Source organism: Delphinapterus leucas, chromosome 4 (genome assembly GCF_059928025.1).
Source record: "Delphinapterus leucas isolate spDelLeu-1000000601 "Yukka" chromosome 4, BTC_Dleu_Yukka2, whole genome shotgun sequence".
Taxonomy (NCBI): Eukaryota; Metazoa; Chordata; class Mammalia; order Artiodactyla; family Monodontidae; genus Delphinapterus; species Delphinapterus leucas.
Window position 1 is genome coordinate 70,121,110 of NC_143132.1, and position 21,451 is coordinate 70,142,560.

Below are 21,451 nucleotides of genomic sequence, written 5' to 3' on the forward strand. Positions count from 1 at the left end.
GAGTCAGTTTCATCTTAAAAATGAAGGTTGACTTAGATGACCCCTAAGGTCTCTTCTAACTCTCCCATTGTATCACCCAACCTCCGGAAAAGTCCTCTTCTACCCATGGCCCAAAGCCTAGACTCCTCCTTTCTCCTCTGACCCCCGCCCCCTCCACAGCTACTGCAGGCTCCCCGGCCCCCTCACCCCTACCCAGCTGATCATGCTTCACAAAGGACCGAGCAAACTGCAAGGGAACGCACGGCACAACCGCGTCAGGTTTGACCTTCCCCTCAGCCCTGCCAGGGCCTGAGACACTCATTTATGTGCCTTTGACAGATTACTGGAGCCTTGGCTTCTGTTTTATGTAAGCTCTGTGTTCCTTCCACATGCTTGTTTATTCGCTTTTTCTCACGTCGGGCAGACTGAACCACTGAAAACAGTGATTCTCCAGTGTGAGGGGTGTCTCTGGACTGGCAGGATCAGCATCCCCTGGGAACTTTTAGAAATGCAAATTCTCAGAACCCACTCCAGACATTCTGGGCCAGAAACGCAGGGGGCGGGGGGGGGGCGGGGGGGGGGCTGCGGTCTGTGTCTTAACAAGTCCCCAGGGAATTCTGATGCACTCGAGTACGACAGCCACTGACTTCAGAAGTCCAGGCTGGCAGCGGCCTTGAAGTCACTTGTTTTACATGGAGGAAACAGGCCCAGAGAGGGACAGACCCAGAGTTCTCTTAGTTCTGAGCTTCTTTTTGTCACTGGTCAGATAACCTGCATCAGGGTTTCCATGCAGACCTGTGCTAGGTATTTATGGGCTGGGAAGAGGGAGGGACCTGGTTCTGTTGGGAGGAAGCGACAAGGGTCGCCACGGAGACCTGTTGATGCTATGGACTAATTACCTTGTGAAATGTTTTCCTTGCTGGAATTCCATCGGGCCCGTCTCAAAAGCCTGACCTCCTCCTCTCCTCCACGAGGTGGCTCTAGCAGGTTGCATCACTGGTGCTGCCTGGCTCTGGTGCTGCAAGGGCCTCGCGGGGGGCGGGGTGGGGGTTCCATCCGGAGAATGGCAACTAAAACCTGATTCTCCTCCCTCCACACGCACCTGTGCTCCCCTCTATCGGCTCAGCCGCCACCCGCTTCTCCGCCTTTTCTCTGTGGCGGGAAGTTGTGTGGCATCTGTAATTGTAGGTGCAGCTCTCAGCCCTCTGAAGTAGCCCCTAGAGAAACTCGCGGGACCAGGCAGGGAAAAGCAGGGGGTCTCGGGAGTACGGTTCTGCTTGAAGTCTGACCGTGGGGAAAACGTGGGCACAAAGAGGTTAGAATTGAGCACCTGAAATGAAATAAGATATACAAAACACTTAGAGCAGTGCCTGACACTCAGTACATCCTAGGTGTCATGACAAGTTACAGTTTTTATATCACTTCCATAGATTATTCAGCAAAATGACTAAAAACTCCCATCTCCAGAGACGAAAGCGAGGACAGCGATTTATTTGCTGGGAAAAGCTAACTGGTCACTCATGTCCAAGTGTGGGGTGGTCCGTCAGGAAGGGCTTGGCTACGAGGGGAGACCAGAAGCTTCTTGCCCTAGGTCTGGCCTCCCTGGTGTCTGGCTGGGTGCATCCCTCCCTGGCCCGGCTCAGCTGGGGACGTGGGGGCATTCAGGGTAAGTCGTGCAGAGGGAGGGGAGTTAGCAGAGAGTTCACTGAAAATGGAGCTGAGGATGCGGGGTGCAAGCTAGAGGTCAGAGAGAACACAGGGAGTGTGTCGCAGAACTTTCCAGCTGCCTCAGACGCCATCATGGCTTCTTACAAGCACGAGGAGGGGACTTGGAGAACCACTAGAGCGGGGCTCTCAGCCCTGGCCACCTAGCATCCCCTGGAAGCTTTACCACATGACAAGGCTCAGACCCCACCTACAACAAGTGGGGTCAGAATTTCCGGAGTGAGCCAGAGTTGTTTAAATGCTCCTCAGGTGAATCCAAGGGACAGCAGGGTTGAGAACCACTGCACTGGCCAGTTTCCTCTCTTGTAGGGGCACCTTCGGGCACAGGAAAGCAAGGTGACTTCCCCGAAGTCACAGGGGTAGTTGGTGGCAGAGCTGGAGGAGACCCAGGGCTCCCGCCTCCTTGCCCTGCACCACACACGCTGCCTGCTGGGCTTCCTGGAGGCCGGAGGCCCTTTCTCCAGTCTTTCCCTCCTGTGCTTTCTCAGGAGACAGTGGTTGCTTGTTTCCTCTTGATATGTCTGTGGCAGCACTCTTGGTGGAACTGTGTGACAAAGTAGAGCAGCCTGCCTTTCCTCTTATTTTAATGCCCCCCTGACATCGTAGAGCTTCTCCCCGGGGTTGGGCCCTGTGGACCTAGTCATTCTCTTCCTAATCCCCTCTCACCTTCTCAGCAGTAAGTGGCGAGGGCAGCACCTCCCAAGGGACAAAGATTTTGTAGCGGTGGTTTCAATTCTGGGTGCATCTTAGAACCACCTGGAGGAGACTCAAAATTACTGATGCCTCACACACCACCCCAGACCAGTTAATTCAGAGCCTCCAAGGGCCTGGGCATCAGTATTTTTTAAGTTCCTTGGTAATTCTAATGGGCTGAGAGTCACTGCTTTAGGGGTTTGCCACCCCCCAAGTGTCAGGCTTAGGAGGGACTTAAAGATCCATTGGTAGGGGCAATATGCAGTTATATAAAGAACTCCTACAATTCAACAACAACAAAAACAATTAGATTTTAAAATGGACGAAGGACCTGAATACACATTTCTCCAAAGAAGGTATACAAATGGCCAATAAGCCCATGAAAAGATGGGCAACATCACTGATCATGAGGGAACTGCAGGTCAGTATGGCAATGAGAAACCACTTAATACCCATCAGGAAGGCTATTTTTTTTTTCACAAACCATAGAAAATAACAGGTGTTAGTGAGGATGTAAAGAAATTGGAACCCTTGTGCCCTGCTGGTGGAAAAGTAAAATGGTGAATTGCTATGGAAAACAGTATGGGGTTCCTCAAAAAATTAAACATAGAATTACCATATGATCCAGCAATTCCACTGCTGGGTGTATACCCCAAAGAATTGAAAGCAGGGACTCAGAGAGGTATTGTTTGTACACCCATGTTCATAGCAAAGGTAGAAGCAACCCAAGTGTCCAAGGGATGCATGGGTAAACAAAATGTGGTATATACATATAATGGAATATTATATAGTCTTAAAAAGGAAGGAAAATCTGACACATGCTACAACATGGATGAACTTTGAAGATATTATGCTAGGTGAAATAAGCCAGACACAAGAGGGCAAATAGTGTATGATTCCACTATGTGAGGTAACTACAGCAGTCAAATTCATAGAAAGTGGAATAGTGGTTGCCAGGGGCTGGGGGAAGGGAAGGAATGTGGAGTTAGTGTTTAACGGGTACAGAGTTTCAGTTTTGCAAGACGAAAAAAGTTTTGGAGATGGATGATGGTGATGGTAATACAACGTTGTGAATGTACTTAATGCCACTGAACTGTACCCTTAAAAATGTTTTTTTTAAAAAAGCATTGGTCCTGGGTACTTCTGCCCCAGGTTCCAAAAAACAGTCTAGGTTCTTCTCCACCCAGCTCTATAGGATACCTGTGTTCCTTTCCTTTTCCTGTACAGTTTTTGCCCTGGCTCCAGCTGAGCACCTGGAGAAGCTATAAGGAAACGCCTGTTTGCTTAGCCAAACTAAACCAGGGCCAGGTGAGCCCTGGGGCAGATGTCCTGGAGGAGAGGGCCAGTGCCCATGGTGACCCCGGCTTGTTTACAGGGAGTCCTGTCTTATGGGGTCTCCTGATGCCTTCTCCCGTCATCACCTAGACAGCCTTAGGAACAGCTTACCCAGGCTGGGGAAGGTGTGAAGGTACGGAGCAGTGGAGAACAATGGGCTCTGGAGGCATGTACCGCCAACAGCCTGAAGATGCTAGGCAAGTCTGTGATGCTGTGGACTTATATTAAGTGTGACGTCAACTCGTAAAAATACCTGACGTTTATGGAGTCTTACTACGGGCCAGGTTCTGGGTTCATGCTTTAATGTTTTCCTCATTTTACAGACAAGGAAACCAGGTCTTAGAAAGATCAGGTAACTTGCCCATAGCTTACTAGTGGTAGATCTAGATTTGAACTCAGGTCTGTCCATTCCCCAAGGTCTGTCTTCACAATGCTCTGTGACCTCCCAAGTCTGAAGGCGTTTGAGACAGCTACTTTAGTTTGTTATCCTTCACTCTGACTCGACTCCCTTGGATTTAACCAGTCTAGCTGGGTGAAGGTTGAGAGAGCGTGAGCCCCGTACACACGGAAGCACATACTGCCTTCCCACTCTCTCTCTCCCCTCTGGCCTCCTGTGCTCCCTTCCCTACGGGCAGTAGCGGCAGACAGATTTCATCCTGTGTGTGCTTTGCCCGCTAGAAAGAGCCTGGTGTCCCTGGCTGGAGCGCACAGTGGCCCCGAGCAGCACTCTGGCTAGCAGGCTGAATGGGGTCCAGCTCTGCTAGGGGCCAGCCAACCACTGGAGCTGGTCCAGCCTGTCCAGCAGATTCACTGCAGGATGGGAACCCCCTGCACTTTCTGCTTCCAGTGGCCAAAATGTGCCTTTCCTATCTCCTCTGCTATCGAATGCAGACACTTACAGGCTCCTCCTGTCTACCGACTCTGGGGGGGTCTACTACAAGTCTCTCTTGCTTTTCAGTGTAATTCTGCATTAGGAGCAACTAGTCAACAACTAAACTCTCACGGTTTTCGTTTACTCCATAATGCCACCCATGGGGCTGTACCATGGGAAGGTGAGAAAACAAATTGAAGGATGAATAGTCCCCAAACATTGCCTTTCAAGAATGAAGTGACGTGTTAAAACTACAGCTTGCTGGTCTCCACTCCTACTCCATTTGCAGAGGACCACATCTGTAATTGACCAGCTGTGAGGCAGCCACTTTGAAATCCAGGACTCACCCCCACCCCATAGGACAAAATTATATGTGAAAGTGTGATGGATGAGGATGGGAATAAGTTTCCATGCTAGCCTACAAAATTTTATTTAAGAGTAACATAACTGAATATAGTATGTTTGCAATGAAAAATAGTGGTAAGGTTGTTTTTAAAAGTCACTATAAGAATAACTAAAACCAAAAATTAATGCATTTGAATGAGAAATGTAATTAACTTGAGGGCTGACACTTCTTGAAGAAAAGTGTGTTTTAAGATAGATGGAGATGTATTTGTAGAGACTCTAAAAGGAGCTCCTAGTCATTTTTCAGAATTATAAAAGGTTAGAATTAAACATTTTTCTTTTTATAATTGAGTAGAAGTGGTCCTTGATTAGATTTCATTTTACTTCAGAACATTGAATTTTATGGGCTCTTAGAATCATAGAATTGAAAAGCACCCTGAAAGTCTTCTGGTTCACTCTCTCCCCTAATATAGGACCCCCTCTTAAAATGTCTCTGTTGGGGGCTTCCTTGGTGGCACAGTGGTTGAGAGTCCACCTGCCAATGCAGGGGACACGGGTTCGTGTCCTGGTCCGCGAAGATCCCACGTGCCGCGGAGCGGCTGGGCCCGTGAGCCATGGCCGCTGAGCCTGCGCGTCTGGAGCCTGTGCTCCACAGTGGGAGAGGCCACAACAGTGAGAGGTCCGCGTACCGCAAAAAAAAAAAAAAAAAAAGTCTCTGTTGGGTGGTCAGCCAAGCATTACTTGAGCACTCCCAGGGATGGGGAGCTCATTACTTATAGAGGAAGCCTGTTGTATTTTGGTATAATTCTAATGGTTGGAAAATTCCTCTTACTCAGTGCTGAAATCCAGGTCCTTTCTGCTCATTCTTCTCCTATGCCCTCCTCCCCAGCCCCCCACTTGAAACCCACCAGCCCTAATTCTCATTCTCCAGCCCCTTCTGATCTTCATCTAGAACAAAGTAATTTGATTTGCATCTAAAATGATAGACCCTTCTTTCCTTGGGGAGAATTTCATTAGAGCCTATCAATTTCTCCATACATCTTTTATTAAATCCTTAGAGCAGAAAAAAACATTATGGATTAAATTCAACAATCCTAGACTGTTTAAGGTGATTATTTGTGTGTGTGGTTTTTTATTGAAGTATAGTTGATTTACAGTGTTGTGTTAGTTTCAGGTATACAGATTCTTTTCCAGATTCTTTTCCATTATAGGTTATTACAAGATACTGAATACAGTTTTCTGTGCTACACAGGATCCTTGTCATTTATCTAATTTATATATAGAAGTGTGTATCTGTTAATCCCAAACTCCTAATTTATCCCTTCCCCACCCCCTTTCCCCTTTGGTAACCATAAGTTTGTTTTCTATGTATGTGAGTCTGTTTCTGTTTCATTAGTAAGTTCATTTGTGTCATATTTTAGATTCCACATATAAGGGACATCATATGGCATTTGTCTTTCTCTGGCTTACTTCACTTAGTATGATAATCTCTGTGTCCATCCATGTTGCTGCAAATGGCATTATTTCATTCCTTTTATGGCTGAGTAGTATTCCACTGTATGTATGTGTATGTGTGTGTGCGTGTGTGTGTGTGTATATATATATATACACCACATCTTCTTTATCCATTCATCTGTCAATGGACCGTTAGTTTGCTTCTATGTCTTGGCTGTTGTGAATAGCGCTGCTATGAACATTGGGGTGCATGTATCTTTTCAAATTAGAGTTTTCGTCTTTTCCAGATATACGCCCAGGAGTGGGATTGCTGGATCATATGATAACTCTGTGTTTAGTTTTTAAAGGAACCTCCGTACTGTTTACCCCTGCACATCGGTGCCTTGGTCTCTCACACACCCCTGATCTCATCTCCTTTTCTCTGGGCTCAGACTTAGTGGTAACTGCCTTCCACTCTGAGGCTCTCAATGGGCTGGTCTTTTTTCCTGGTTATTCCCTGCTGTCATTCATATTGTTACTTGTTCTAAAGTAGCATTTTTTTTACCTTTTATCCATATCCTCCTGATGTACCTCTAGAATCCCTTCCAGTTCTAAAACGTCTGCTTTTTTTCTCTCCACATCAGGAGAGAATCACTTTAGCAACCTAAAGTGATTAACCTAAGTATCCTATGTTTAATCCACCCAGGCATAGCGTAAATATCCTCATTTTGAGGTCCAATTTATTAGGTTGAACCACATGGAATTGCCATTTTTGTAGTCAAAACTGGTTGAAAGTCAGCAATTTTAAATGGTTCAATCTAATACGTTACAATCAGCCTATCTTTTTCATAGACGTGTACTTGCAAATCTTTGAGAAAACAGGGGAGGGCTTTGTACTCAGGGTGTCAGATGGGCCAGGAAGAGGACAGGGTGTGGAATGAGTAGAAACTCACTTCATCTTGGTTTCTGCATTTATAAGGGAAGCTGATAAAAATTACCCATCTCTCAGAGCTGCTGGGAAGCTCAGAGGAGGCAATGTTAAGGAAAAGTGATTTTAAACTGCGAAGTTGGTCTTTTTGTTATGTGTGCAGGCTAATTGTTTAGAATAAAACAAAAGCGACCCTGCTATGCACAAGGCTTTACAATGGTATGTGGTAGACCATACAATGACATGATGAGAGGTGTGGAGTAACTAAGAGTCTCGGGGTAGAAAATCTGGGGGGTCTGAATCCTGGCTCAGATACTGACTAGTTGATAACCTTGGACAAGATACTTAAAATCTATAAAATGGGCAATAATGCCCACTTCCCTTGAGTTAGACTTCTAGCCTATGCTTACCACCCTAGAGGCAGTCAATGAATGTTAATTTCCCTGCCTGCCCTTTGTTCTAGTTCTGATACCTCTGTAGGGAGGTGTCTAGAGTATTTCCAGCCTGAATCTTCTCCAGGGGTCAAGGGGTCAAGGTTCTGTTTCTAGTTCCATCCATAGGTTTTGCAAAGGCCTGACATTGTCTCTACTCTGCACCCTCACCTCTCTCTCAGTTTCCATTCCTGGCCTACTCTGGGCCCTTTCTGCAGTCTACCAACAGCAGGTCCATCTGGCTCTATGATTTCCCAAGAAATAATGGTTTACTCCTCTTTTCTAACTTTCTTTTGTCTTCTACCCAGTGGGTAGAGATTATATACGACATATTTAAGCTGAAAATTCAACTTATTCCCTGGCTTGTACCTCTCAATGCCCTGTTCTTTCAGTGATTAACTCTGGTTGTTAAAGGTAACATTCCGACCACACCGTAGAGATGGGCCAACCTATGTGAGGAGGGCTGTGCTCAGATGTTGAATGTCGGGCTGGGCATGAAGGTGTCCTTCGTTAATTCAAAGAGGAGAAGGGCATAGGGCAGTTTTGTAAAAACTGCCTTATTTTATTTTTAACTGAATTTCTTCCACTTACCTGTCTATGTTAGGATGGGCCAGAGATGGCTCAATAGTTATTGACCAACTGGAAGCCCTCCCAGGACAGTTTCAGGAAGAGGGAGATATAGGTGCCATTCAGTCCACACTCTTCCCTCCTTTTTTTCCATTTAAAACTAAGGGAGCAACAAAGACAATTAGAAATTGCCCCAAGACTACTTTGTTCTGGGTGAGATGTCCTACCTAAGACCAGCTACCATCTTTCTGATACTATTTAGGACATCAAAGGGCTTGGAATCAAGGCCTCAAATAGGAAAATGTCAGGCCAGGCCACATCCTCCTTTAAGTACACCCCAGTGCAGTGCTGCCTCCAAGAAGGACTGGCACAGGAGGAGATGTTGCATTATCAAGAGAAGGAACTGATGTCTCTGGGGCCCCCTGCAGAGATACTGCCCCTCTCCTTTTTGTAGCTGGCCTGCTGAGACTTAGCTTATGCCAAACACCTGTTTCAACAGCACTTTCATGCCTCCTGGTGTCCACTGTACATCTGTGAAATGTGCGTGAGGATGATGCCTCTTATCATCCAGAGCGGAGGGAGGGTGAGGCTTAAATAGCGTCTTTGCTCCTTGGAGCCTCGTGAGCAAGCTCAGAGCTGGTGGAGCTCAGAGCTAAACTGAGAGCCTCGGATTCAACTAGAGAGGAGAGGTTGCCACTGATGGTGCTTGCCTAGGAGAAGCTGGGGAGAGATGACGGAGAGGAGGTCACTCCAGAAAACAGAACTTTCCCCAAAGAGAAGTTGATGCAGTTTTGTCTTGCTAGAGCTAGCTAAGCTGAAACCACTTTCCCCACAAAAGAGCAGGGGACCCAGAAATGACATGCACTGGATGTGGCTTGGGAAGCAGAGAAGGAGCGACAGTGGTCTCATAGCTGGGGGTGTGCCCACCCTATCTGCTTAGGGAAGGTCACAGGTGAGAGGATCGTAAAGGTCGTGAGGAACAGCCCTTGCGGGCCTCGGCCTCAGGAGCTCTCAGCGGCGGGATTCTGATGCTGCTTGGCCAGCCAGTGTCAGGATCCTCCTCAGGCCACCTCAGTGCCTTCCCCTGTGTCACTCAGACCTTGAAAACAGCTACCCCTCCTCCAGGACCCTTGTAGGATTGAAACTGCAGTCTGAACCCAAACTCTGCAGCATGTATGAGGAGTGCTTCCGTTTGCAAGTCTCGCCATGTTTCATACCAGCTCCCTGCCTGCCAGCAGCAGAGAGGCTGTCCACTCATGGACCAGCTTTCTTGTACTTGCCTTTGGGATAGGACTGGGCTGCCTAGTTTCCCCACCATTGTCCCCCAGCCCCAGCCAGGAACGCTGATTCTGATACCACATCCACTTGCCTTACTCTCCACAAGGCCCTGAAGGCCACAGGATGTATGGGTGCCTACTTTTGTACACAGGTGGGCACATAGATAATTACCATTGCTGGCTCCCGGCTGCAGCGGGAGGCCTGGGCTCAGCTCAAACAGTCCATAGCCCCTGTCTCACTTCAAGTAATAACAAAGTCCCTTCTGTGGCTGCAAGGAGGCTCTTGCAGAACCCGCCCCAGAGCCTGTTCTCTGATTTCATCTCCTCTGTCTTAGTTTCCTTCTGCTGCTATAACAAATTACCACAGACTTAGTGGCTTCAAACAACACACGTTTATTCTCTTATAGTTGTGTAGGTTAGAAGTCCAACTTGGGCTCTAGGGGAGAGGCTGTTTCCTCACCATTTCCAGCTTCTGGAGGCCAGCTGCATTCCTCAGCTCATGGCCCCTTCCTCCATCTTCAAAGCCAGCAACGTTGCATCCCTCTGGTCCTTCTTCCAAAGTCATATCTCCTTTTGACAACAGTGGGAAAGGTTCTCTGCTCTTAAGGACTCGTTTGATTACATTGTGCTCACCTGGATAATCCAGGATACCCTCTCCCCATCCCAAGGTCCTTAATCACATCTGCAAAGTCCCCTTTGCTGTGTAAGGTGACCTATTTACAGTTTCTGAGGATTAGGGTGCGGACATCCTTGTGGATGTTTTTTCCTACCAAATCCTACCACCTCCTGACCAGCCTGCCTGACTGAGCTCTTCCCCAGATGAGCCAGACATTGCTATGCAGCACGCACCCCTTCCGTTCCCTCTGCCTGGAACGCTCCAGGTCCTCAGATACCTGGACGGCTGTCACCACAGTTCCTTCACATCTCTGCTTGAATGTCACCTGATCAGAGAGGTCTTCCCTCACTCCCACCCTCTTCCATCCCACTGTGTACCCCTTTTCCTGTTTTATTCTTCCTCATTGCAATTATGGCGCTACATGACATATTTATTAACGTTTGTTGTCTATTCCCCATACTGCAACCCCCCAGATTTCCTGTACAAGTGCAGGGATTTTGTCTATTTTGTTCATTACTCTGTCCCTGGTATCAAGAACAGTAGCTGGCGTAAAAGAAGTTACTGTAAATATTTATAGGAAGGAAGGGAGAGAGGGAAGAAAAGGAAGGAAGGAGGAAGGGAGGGGAAGAGAAAGGACCATGAATCAGGGACCCCTGAGAGAGTTCATGTGTGAAGGGCGAGGCTCAGTGTGTCCTCCATCCCCTGAGAGCTGTAGAGGAAACCGGCCAAAGCTTTATCAGGGGAGCCTGAGGATGGGGATATAGGGAATGATGTTCTGATGCCAGGAGTTCTGAGTGAGAATGTCTTTGAAATCCTGCTTCCTGGGAAATCTTCTCCGGGGACACATGGGTTAAGCACCTCTCGTTTATCTGGAACGGTTGAAAACTCAGAAATATAAGGATGGGCAGTGTCTTCCACGTTCCCTCCTATTAATGAAATCTTCCTTAAATTGACCTGAGTTACATCAAGGCAAAATCCACTTTGCATTTAATGTGTCAGAAACCTCTTCATTGCACCCATGAATCTACATGCTGCCGCAGCTGCTATTTCTGCCTGTGGGAGGGGAGGGGGCATTGACAGTTGGAATGAAAATAGCATCCCTCATAGTGGACACTTAGCAACGGCAAGCCTTCCCAAATTGGAACTCAGAGTGATAGACGGGCACTTCTTACTGTCCGAGTTTGGGAACACTTTGACCTACTTAGAAGTGAACGTTTTTGGAAGTAGATAAACCTGGAGTGGTTTGTTTTTAGCAACTCCAGCTGCAGTCATCTCTCACTTTGATAAATAGCTTGTCTCCTCCTGAGCTCGGATCTCCAGGAACCCGTCCCGGCTGCCCGCAGATCCACCCCAGAAAAGCATGAGCGCTGGTTGTTCTGGGAGAGACACCCGGGTCCTTTGTGAAACCCCACAGCCTTTTCAGCATCGCCTGGACTACCCTTTCCTGGGGCTTGGTTCAGTCCAGAGGGTGATCATGCATACTTCCTTCCTGAAAAACAGAGGGCGAGCCGAGGCTGAGCTTTTTGCGCATAAGTGAGACAGCCAGAAGGAGGCAGACACTTGTCAGCTGGGCAGGCAGAGGGGGAGCGAGGGACACCTTTACAGGGCATAGTTGAAGACAGATTGGACGAGCTCGTGGTGGTTTAGTCCTTGGCGTCTGGGAGCTGTCGCTAGGTGGATGGAGGCACCCACGGGGCCAGCAGGTGTGCAGTGGTTAGATCACACTAAACAGGTATAGTTAGGAGAAGAGACTACTATGCAGAACGCTGGCAGTCATGCTTTCCTGTAGACGGCACCATTAAAACAACACATATAACCTGGGAATGGTTGTCCACATGGACGTTATACAATTTTGAAAGACGTATTTGGAGTTCTAATTAAATACGGAAGCAATGTACAAATTGCACCTCCTTTCTTTTAATAAGCGTTTCTGGTCACTGATAATTATTATTCTCCACACAAGGATGAAACCTCTACTTTATGTCCAGTCTTGGTCTGCCTCCAGTTTCCCTTTTCTGCCACAAAAAAATTGAACCAACTGCTTTCCTAGAACTCACCTTGTTCTTGTCTTTGCTCAGGGAACAGTCTTACTCAATCTCTGTTTCTCATATAATTTTCCCGTTATAAATTCCCATATACAGGTTAACTTGGTGACTTGCAGACAGTACGTATTCAAAAACCAACTCTTTGTTGTATAAATGATCAGTACTTGAAAAGAACCTCAGAGTTTTAAGCCACAGTCAGAAATGGAGGCCAGGACAGGATAATATGGGGAAAATTATGAACCACCCTGGTATCAGCCATCAGGCAGTTCACAGGCCAGAAGTCTACACAGGGAAGATGAGGGTTAAGGAGCATGCGGTTAGTAACTAGAGAGTGTCGCGGGTCGTGGGAGGATGTCAGAGTCTGAGAAAGTGAAAACATTTGAGTCCAGGTGCTCCCTAAACTCTGTAGGTACCACGCAGGAAGTAATCCCAGAGTCCCAAGGTCCATGGTCCTTTGCCCTGACTTCTTACTGAAATCACGTGCAGAGCTTTTTACAAACTCTAGATGGGAATCTGGATCAGAATCTGGGAGTGGGTGCTGGAGGAGAGATGTACTACTGGAGGAAAAGGCAGGTAAGTGACCGGTTGGGGTGGAGCTGCCCACAGTCCCCAGAAACCACGCCCACAGCCCTCACCTGGCATGTTCTGGAGAAGGCGTGTACTGTACTTGTCGCTGTAGGAAGGTTCTCACAGGAATCTCTAGGCCTGAGTTGCGGCATAGTTGCTATTGCCTTCTCTCTCTGGGCTGAGCTCTCAATAAGAAATCTGGATAAATGTGATTTTGAAAAACTCAGTTCCTGCAAATCTGACGAGCATAAGTCTAAAGGACAAAATTGGACACATGTCTGTTGGTGAAAAGGGCAGATGCCTGAGGTCATGGTCCAGCATTCCTGAAGCCTGTGGCTAACTTGGGGGGAGAGGGCAGACCCACTAGTCCCTGGTACCAAGCCCAGCATTGTGGTATACCGGGCCCAGTATGTGTGCAGGCTGAGACCAGCAGGAATTCTTTGGGGTTCACTGTTGTGGGAAATGGAGATGAGATAAAATCGACACATCAGTAGGCAGAGAGCCTAATTCATGTAAGATAGACTTTGACCGGAAGCATAACTGAAGACAAACTGCCAAAAATAAGAATAAGATTGAACCATCTGTCTGGAAATTAGGAACACTCCAAAGATATTGCTGTAGCTCAGAGGTTCTTAACCTGAACTTTGGGAGTAGGTGGAGTGGAGTCTGAAAACCTTGAGATTATAGAGGTTCAACTGCCTTATACAAAAGAAGATGTTTACTTGGGGGGCTCAGATAAGGTCCAGGGATAGATAAGACTTTGGAGGAAAAGCGTATTCAGGTGATGGCATCAAACCTCACACACAACCCGCTACCTCGCTCTCATTTCATCTCTTTCCTCCATGTTGGCTTTATTCTCAGGCAGCTTCTGCTTATGTAGTTATGGCAGGATGGCCTCCATCTGCTTTACATTAACATTCCACCAACTTAGAAATCTTCTGGGAAGGGATTGCTGCTTTCCCAGTAGTTCTTGCTAAGGTCTTCCGATTTATTATCATTGGCTGAAATGGAGTCATGTGCTAAATCTGAACCAGTCCCTGTGGCTGGCTGGCCGAGCCCGGGTCATGGGCCCATCCTTAGAGTGGAGGGTGGACAGAGGGAGGAAGTCAACTACATCCACAGACATGGTCTGAGAATGGAGGAGAGCTGGTTCCTCAAAGAAAAATCAAGGTGCTATTACAAAAAGAAGGGGGTGTAGATTACAAACAGATGGGAGAGACTTTGCTAACTAATGGTTCTCAAAGTGTGGCCCCTGCACCAACAACATCAACGTCACCTGGAAACTTGTAGCAATGCAAATCCTCAGGCCCCACCCCAGACCCACTTAATCAGAAAGTCTGGGAGCGGGCCCAGTAATCTGTGTTTGAACTCACTATCCAGGTAATTCTGATGCACACTCAAGTTTGAGAACCAGCACACCACACCAATGGTTCTCAAACTGTGCTGCATCTTACAAACACCTGAGGAGCTTTAAAAAAATACTGATGCCCAGCTTCACCCAAAGGGGAATTCATCTGAATCTTGAGAGGGTTGGAGGGAGGAAGACCCAGGCATCAATGGTTCTTAAACTTTGGTTCCACCCTGGAGTCACCTGGAGAACCTTAAAAAAAAAAATTCTAATACCTAGAATTTAGAAAATCTTCCCTGATGATTCTATTAAGCATCTGTGTTTAAAAACCATCTCCCTACCACCCCCTCCATATTGTCCTGAGGACAATTACAACATCTAGATGTAAGTTAGAGGATTCAGGCCCCTATTTTCTTAAATCCCTCAACTCAAAACTCGGTCAGATATCTGACATCGATTCCCTTCTCTTTCACGTTCATGTTGAATCTGTCCTAGTGGCTAGCTCCACAAGGACTGGGATTGTTTTTGTTCGTGAATGTAGACCCAGTGCCTAGAACAGAGCCTGGCATATAGTAGGCACTCAGTAAGTGTTTGCTGAGTTAATGAATTGGTCTGAAATCAGTCAGTGTCCCAGTAGTGTTCAAGACTTCCTCGCTGGGTTGTAGACATCACTGGTATCATTCTGGAAGGCACACGAGGATGGCAGTGGGACTCTTGGGTTATTGATGCCTAGCCAGTCTCCAAAATGTGCTGACCATATCAATTCAAGATGGGTAGGTGTTCCTAATGGTTTTATGCCTTTAAGTTGACAGTAGGATGGGTTCCTGGGTTATAATAAGGACCAATGGAAACATGCCTGATGGATCCTTTTCATGGAGACTAAGAGTACTTTAGAGTCTACTTGTATTCTGATTTTTTTTGAAGTTATACAATATTATATAAATTACAGATGTACAACACAGTGATTCACAATTTTTAAAGGCTGTACTCCATTTATAGTTGTTATAAAATATGTGCTATATTCTCTTTGTTGTACAATAGATCCTCGAAGCTTATTTTTTACCTAATAGTTTCCAGGACTCTGATTTCTGAAGCAAGGGCTGAATCTTCCTCAGACATCTAATTCAAGCCAGTTTCTACACGATGATGTTGTCAGCCTCTTGCAAAAGATTATGATGGAGAGATGATCCAGTGTCACTTAAACACAAAGGCCCACAGGAAGGTTTAAGTAAAAAAGGAACTGGTTACTCACCAAGCAACTTTGAAGCATTTTTGAATTCCTGTGAGAGTGCCCCAAAAGTATTCAAGGAGGCGGATTGGGTGGGTAGACCAAATAAGGACTCTTGTATCATAGCATCCAGACAGTGGATCACAAGCAAACAAAGTTCACTTTTCGAAGGGCTGAAGGTACTGGCCATTTTCTGCTCTGGACTTGCAAGAACAGCAAAATGGGTGTTATATTTGGTGATATAGAAGAGAGAGCTAGACAACAGTGCTGGTTGCCACATCCCGCAGTAATTCAAGCTGTCGAGATGAGACTGACCAATAGGATGATCAGTGAATTCTGGAAGCTGGGGTGTGGGCTGCAGGAGCAATTTGAACTTTCATTTCGCCGTTTCACATGTGGAGCACCAGGGGTACATTTCTTGCTCGACAGTGAGATATCTTATATAACACTTGCCAGGAGGGGCCATCAGGGAGGTGGCAGTGGTAGAACTAGAAGTTAGATTTTGACTTTGGGTTCTGCTCTTCCTACATGGTGAAGCTTTTTAGAGTTTCTCTTTAGAGTTAAAGCATCGAAGCCTCATCATCATTCATTCATTTAGTTTCTTCAGATTTAAAAGAGGACCCTACCTTATAAGGTTTTTTGGTGTGGATAAATGACCTAATGTATAGAAGGCAACCAGGAAACTGCTTGGCACAAATAAATGCTCAATAAATGCTAGCTGTTGTTACTCATGAAGCTGTGCTACTGTGTTTACTGAGCATCGACTGTGTTCCAACCATGTGGCAGGTGCTGCAACACAAATAAGGCCAAAACCTAAGCATGGTTCAAACTGAGAAAGGAAGCCCCAAATCCTAGTAACTCCTAAAGTCTTGTCCTGTGGCTGTCTTTCTTCCAGGTTGGAACTGAGTGGTCAAGCTTCTGGTTTTTATCCCTCTTACAAACTTCCCTTTTTTTTTTTTTTTTCCTGATGAATGGGCTACTTTGAGTGCTGTATGTTTCCAGCCATCCTTTTTCCTAAATCTGGATGCCAATGAATGGGAGAGATGCTTTGTGAGTGATAAACGCAGTGGTTCATGGGAAGGTCCAGTTGGTGTGGTGCCGGTGGGCTTCTTGGGGGGGTCGGGGGGATGTGAGCTTGACCTTGAAATATGAAAAGACTTAAAAAGGAAACAGATAGGGGTTTAAGTAAAGGGATGATAGACCCACTGGGTGTGGTTGGGGAGTGGTGAATGGACATCTTCCACCATGAGTAAGGTGTCTGCAGTTTCTCTGTAGGCACTCACTCAACTGGAAGTATAAAACATCTCTCTAACAGCTACTTCATGGATATGTGTTTTTAAATTCTCTTAGCAATCCTGTAACATGGGAATTCTTTTTTTTTTTTTTTTTTTTGGTATACGGGCCTCTCACTGTTGTGACCTCTCCTGTTGCGGAGCACAGGCTCCGGACGCGCAGGCTCAGCGGCCATGGCTCACGGGCCCAGCCGCTCCGCGGCATGTGGGATCTTCCCGGACCAGGGCACAAACCCGCGTCCCCTGCATCGGTAGGCGGACTCTCAACCACTGCGCCACCAGGGAAGCCCCGGGAATTCTTTTTCCTTCTTTTATTTTTTAAATGAGGAAACTGAAGATCAAAAAAGTGAAATGACTCGTCTAAGGTCAGACAGCTACTAGGTGACAAAACAGCTTTGAACTTCCGTCTTATGGTTTCTTTCCAATACTGAGCTTTCCCACAACATCATTACCACCCCGGAGCCGATAAAAAGGGGAGGCACAATTATCATTAATTATTAGCCTGAAATATTAAAAAGAAGGAACGAAAAGCGTAGGTGAAGGTGTTTTCAACACAGAGGGGGCTGTCCATGTTCGGAGGCTGAGGAGAAGGAGGGGGTGAACCTGTCAGAGAAAAAGCACTACTGAGTCTCGAACCTTCTAAATCTGCTTCTCTCCCACCTCTTTGGCCTCATTGGATTGCGGATTTTAAGACAGAGCTGATTGTGGCGGCCTTTGAGGAGAGGAAGCTGCACTAAAGGGGAAGCACCTGTTTTGCGCCTGTTTTGTGTACGCTCCTCCTCCCCTTGCGTGCCCCGTGCCGGCGGCCAGAGCGGCCTTGCATAAGGCTCCGGGCCACGCTGCCGGCGGGACTCGGGCAAACAGCTGGACTTTGGAACTCCGCCCCCAGCGCCGCCCTCCTCGCCGGCCCCTCCCCTTCTCCCCAAGGTGGCCCTGGCTCCCAGAAAGTCGGAGTCGTTGACGCGGTGCGGGAGAGGAGGGCGGGAAGGGACGGCCGAGGTTGCGAGCTGGCTCCGGGGCCGCGGGGCCGCGGTGGCCTGCCTGCTGCGCTCCCACAGCGGCGGGCACCCCGGGCCATGCGGGAGCGCTGGGGCCGCGCGGCAGCATGAAGGGCGGCGACCGCGCGTACACCCGAGGTCCCTCTTTGGGGTGGCTCTTGGCGAAGTGCTGCTGTTGCTTCCCTTGCAGAGGTGAGTGGCTGTCGGTGCTGCGCCTTCTTTTTAGGCAGAGACCGGGCAAGCTGAGTATGGGGTGGCGGGGTGGGGGGGGGGTAGACCGTGGTCTGGGGAAAATGCGAGTGGGGAGGGGAGCACGGCAAAGGGAGGGTTTGCTCCCAGCTGTGTTCATTGCAGTTTCTGCGGCAGGAAGCGGTTCGCTTGCTCTCCACTCTCAAGGAGCTTCTGACTTGGATGCGGAGCTGAAGTTTGGGAACTCAGTTACTTACCGGCGACTTTGGATGCTGGGCTCCAGCCTGCAGAGGGGTTGGGGCGCGGATGCGAGGGAGAGGCCACTCGGAGCTCTGCGCGTCCCTGTAGTGGCAGAGTCACACTTTCGTGCTCTCATTTACATATGGACCTCAGCCGCGGGGTTAACAGATGACTCTTAGCTATAGGAATGTTTGACACTTGTCTCTACACCAGGAAATATTTTTGCCAAGTGACAACTTTCTTTGGGGACTAGAGCGGGCTTTTGTCTGCCAGGGCTTTGGCAGGTCACCGTGGGTCTGCAGCTCTGGGCCGGAGCTTGGCTCATTAATTAACCAAGAACTCTCTATGTACCCGATTAAGACTGTATTTAATTATTCTGCTAATTTTAGTGTTGTCGAGGAGACTTGCAGGAAGCAACTAATTTCCCCAGAATCAGCCTGCAAAACACGATGGTGAGAAGGATGACAGAAGGAAAGTCATCAATGTGTAGCCTATGCTGAAAAAGAAATCGAGCCCTTCCCAGACAGAGTTAACAGATGTTCCTAACACAGTTCATGTCACTTTAACACCTCAGCTTGGAGGGTGGGGGAGATTCTGTTTCTGTGTGGTTAGAAGTGAGAATATAGGCTCTCACTTGACATAAGCCTTTTTAAAATTTCACCTATTGGGTGTCTCGCCTCCACCCCTATTTGCAATGCCCCAGTCTCCTTACCCATCCTCGCCTAATGAGTCCTGATGGAACTCTCTGGGAGTTACTGGTGAATAAACTTCATCCAAGTGACCGCCGAATCCTCTGTGCTCACCCCACGCATAGCCCTGACAAATTCTCCATCCTAAGCAGATAGGAGACTACAAAAACTAATTAAATCTGAAGGACCTTTCCCCAAGTCATTAAGGTTCATAATTTCAGCGTCAGATTCTCTCAATTCTGCATTTAATTAGAATAGCTTGGAACTGAGTAGTAGCTAACTCTCAGAATCAGAATTCAGAGGGAGAAGGAAGTTTAACAGGCCAGGGACCCTCCCAAAAATCCAAGCCTAGTTCAGAAACATTCAGAACCAAGGCTGGGAATTGAAGCAAGGGGGTATTAAAAGGGAGAGGAAGCAGGAAATGGCCAAAGGGAATCCGAGTGGGTGGGTTTGCGCTGAAGGCTGGGCTGCTTTCATGGTGAAGGGTTTCCAAGCAGGATTTCTTGGGAGTCCATTTCCTGTCCAAAGGCAGAATTTGGGAACGTGGGCGGTGCTTATCTAAAGGCCCTGCAGCTGCCTCCTTGAGTCCAGATGTGTGGCAGCCGTAGCTCCCTTACAGAGTAATTCTCCAGGGGTCTCTCAGCCTTTGCTTTGTTTGTGAATTGCCCTGGCGGGCCCTCCGTGTGGCAGTGAGAGGACGGGGCAGGGAGCCCCCTTGGGGTGCCTGCTGGGTCACCTCCTGTCTGCAGGACTGGGAAAGCGGCGGCTGCAGGCTCTGTGGCTTGCAGGGGGCGGGGGGGGGGGGAGGGCGGGGGTTGCTGGAGCCAGAGCTGGAGGAGACCATCGCCTCTCAGCTGAAGACAGAGGGAGGCAAAAGGCCCAAGCCGTGAAAGCAGCTTAAAAGGGAGAAGGAGGGTGACAAAGGCGGGTGCCTCTTGCCTTCTCCCTCTTCAGTCCTTATTCTTTGCCACATCTGAAACATGTGAAGATGGAAAACTGGGGCTCCAATCTGAGAAAGATGGTGGGGGACGTGGCTCAGCCACCCTTCCAAGAGCCCCTGGCGGCCGCTGGACAGGATGATGTGTCTGAGGTGCTGGGCACTGCCCGGGGGCTCCCTGAGTCTGCTCTAACAGCAAGGAGAGCTCAGAGTCCCCACCCAGCCCGAAGGCATATATTCGAAGCAGACTGAAAAGCTAATGTCTTATACTGAGCTTGAATGCAGTGTCCAGAGCCCCAGAACTCCATAGGAAGAAGTTTGCCCAACTGCAACACAGAGAAGTGTTCGGGCGAGAGTCTGAGAGGCTGATGGGAGTGCAGGGCATCTACACCAGGGACGGTTGGCCTCCCTTTTCAGTTAAACCAGTTCCTCTGGTTGTACAGGTGACTGTGAAGCTAATGGTTTAGAACTCACTACTATGGTTCCTGAGTCAAGGGGCCTTGACTAACTGGCTTCCAGTCACTCAGCATTTAAAGGACACCTCCTTCTAAAGTCTGGGACAAAGGAACCAAGAGGAAGTGGAATGTTCTGGTTCTTTTTGGCACAAAGCTAAGCTATCCTGGACTTGCTCTGGTGAATCCTAAGTGGTTGTAATTGTTAACACTAGGGTAAGAGTCAAGGATTTAGTGACGTACCTGTGTGGCCTTTAAAGATCATATTTGAGAAAAATATGGACGAAGTTAGTGGAGCTTGTCTTTGGATTTGGAAAAGTGAGGAAGGCAACTCTCTTGTGTTCTTCTGTTCCAGTTTTTGGTTCTATTGAGTATGGGTGTGGCAAAGGTGTTTGATGAAAGATGACCTTCCTTCCGTACCTTGAAATAAGTATTGAAGGGCAGGAAAACTGAAAACCAAGGATAGAACAGAAATAGAGATGGGTGAGAAGGAAAAAGGACAGCAAATACATTTATAACTGCCTTTTTGGAAGTGGAAAATAGCCAAACATGAAATAGTGGCATGTGTGTGTCTGAAGGGTGATTGATCACTGATGTCACGCTCTGTGGGAAGTTTCAGGATTTCTTTGACTACTTCGACTTTCCTCTATACCTGAAGGAGTGGGTCCATTCTGGGTTCTCCTTTAGTGATCTTACAATTTGAAAAAGCAACTTGTTTCCGAGTGACAGAAAGGATTTCAAGTCACCTGGAGGGTTGCCAAGTCATGTGCTACAGGCCAGAATTTGTGACTTCTTAGATCATGGAGCCTAGAGACTTTTCAGACCTTGATAGTTGGAAGCCAGTTTTAGAGCCTTTAATATTCTAGTCAATTAACTTTGGGTATATGGACAAAAGTCCCTTCTTGGAAACCTTTCCTGACTGTTGCCCTCCTCTGCTTCTCCACAGTGTGCATGGCGTTTGTTTATACTTGCTTACTGTTGTATCATTGTCCTTGCCTCTCAAGCCCATGTGTCATCACATCTCCCCATTTGTACTGTGAGACAGTACCTGGTTCAGAAGACTGTCTCAGAAGTGAAGAGAGGAAAGGGTGGCGACTTATCCAGGCCGACTAAGCTCACAGGAGAGTTGCTGGGATCACAGTCCCATGGCTCTTTCGCCACAGGGGCGATTGGGGCTGACATCACAGGGTATGGGTAAGAGTTATGGGGGTTTACAGGGCATCCTGAGTCATCCTTATCTAGAATTTCTCTTTTTCCCCCCTATG

At 47.7% G+C, this 21,451-nt stretch overlaps 1 protein-coding gene and 1 long non-coding RNA gene across 5 annotated transcripts in view; one reads left to right on the plus strand and one right to left on the minus strand.

The window, feature by feature from the left end:
* Positions 1 to 7,478: 7,478 nt before the first annotated feature.
* On the minus strand, positions 7,479 to 19,540 carry LOC149749337 (uncharacterized). The gene is made up of 2 exons (XR_016393003.1): positions 18,126 to 19,540; positions 7,479 to 17,284 (listed from the first exon to the last, which is right to left on the minus strand). It is a non-coding gene; the product is annotated as an uncharacterized LOC149749337 (long non-coding RNA).
* The window catches only part of LOC111171693 (kalirin), a 114,364-nt gene continuing 110,524 nt past the window's right edge, over positions 17,612 to 21,451 (plus strand). For 2 of the 4 annotated variants that reach the window (XM_022567547.3, XM_022567557.3), the window contains exon 1: positions 17,620 to 17,871. In XM_022567547.3, coding sequence (XP_022423255.1) covers positions 17,787 to 17,871 — 85 coding nt within the window. In that variant the 5' untranslated portion in view covers positions 17,620 to 17,786. Of the gene's footprint in view, positions 17,872 to 21,451 lie in introns of all 4 variants that reach the window. The other 2 variants (XM_022567528.3, XM_022567539.3) reach the window with 2 other exon arrangements.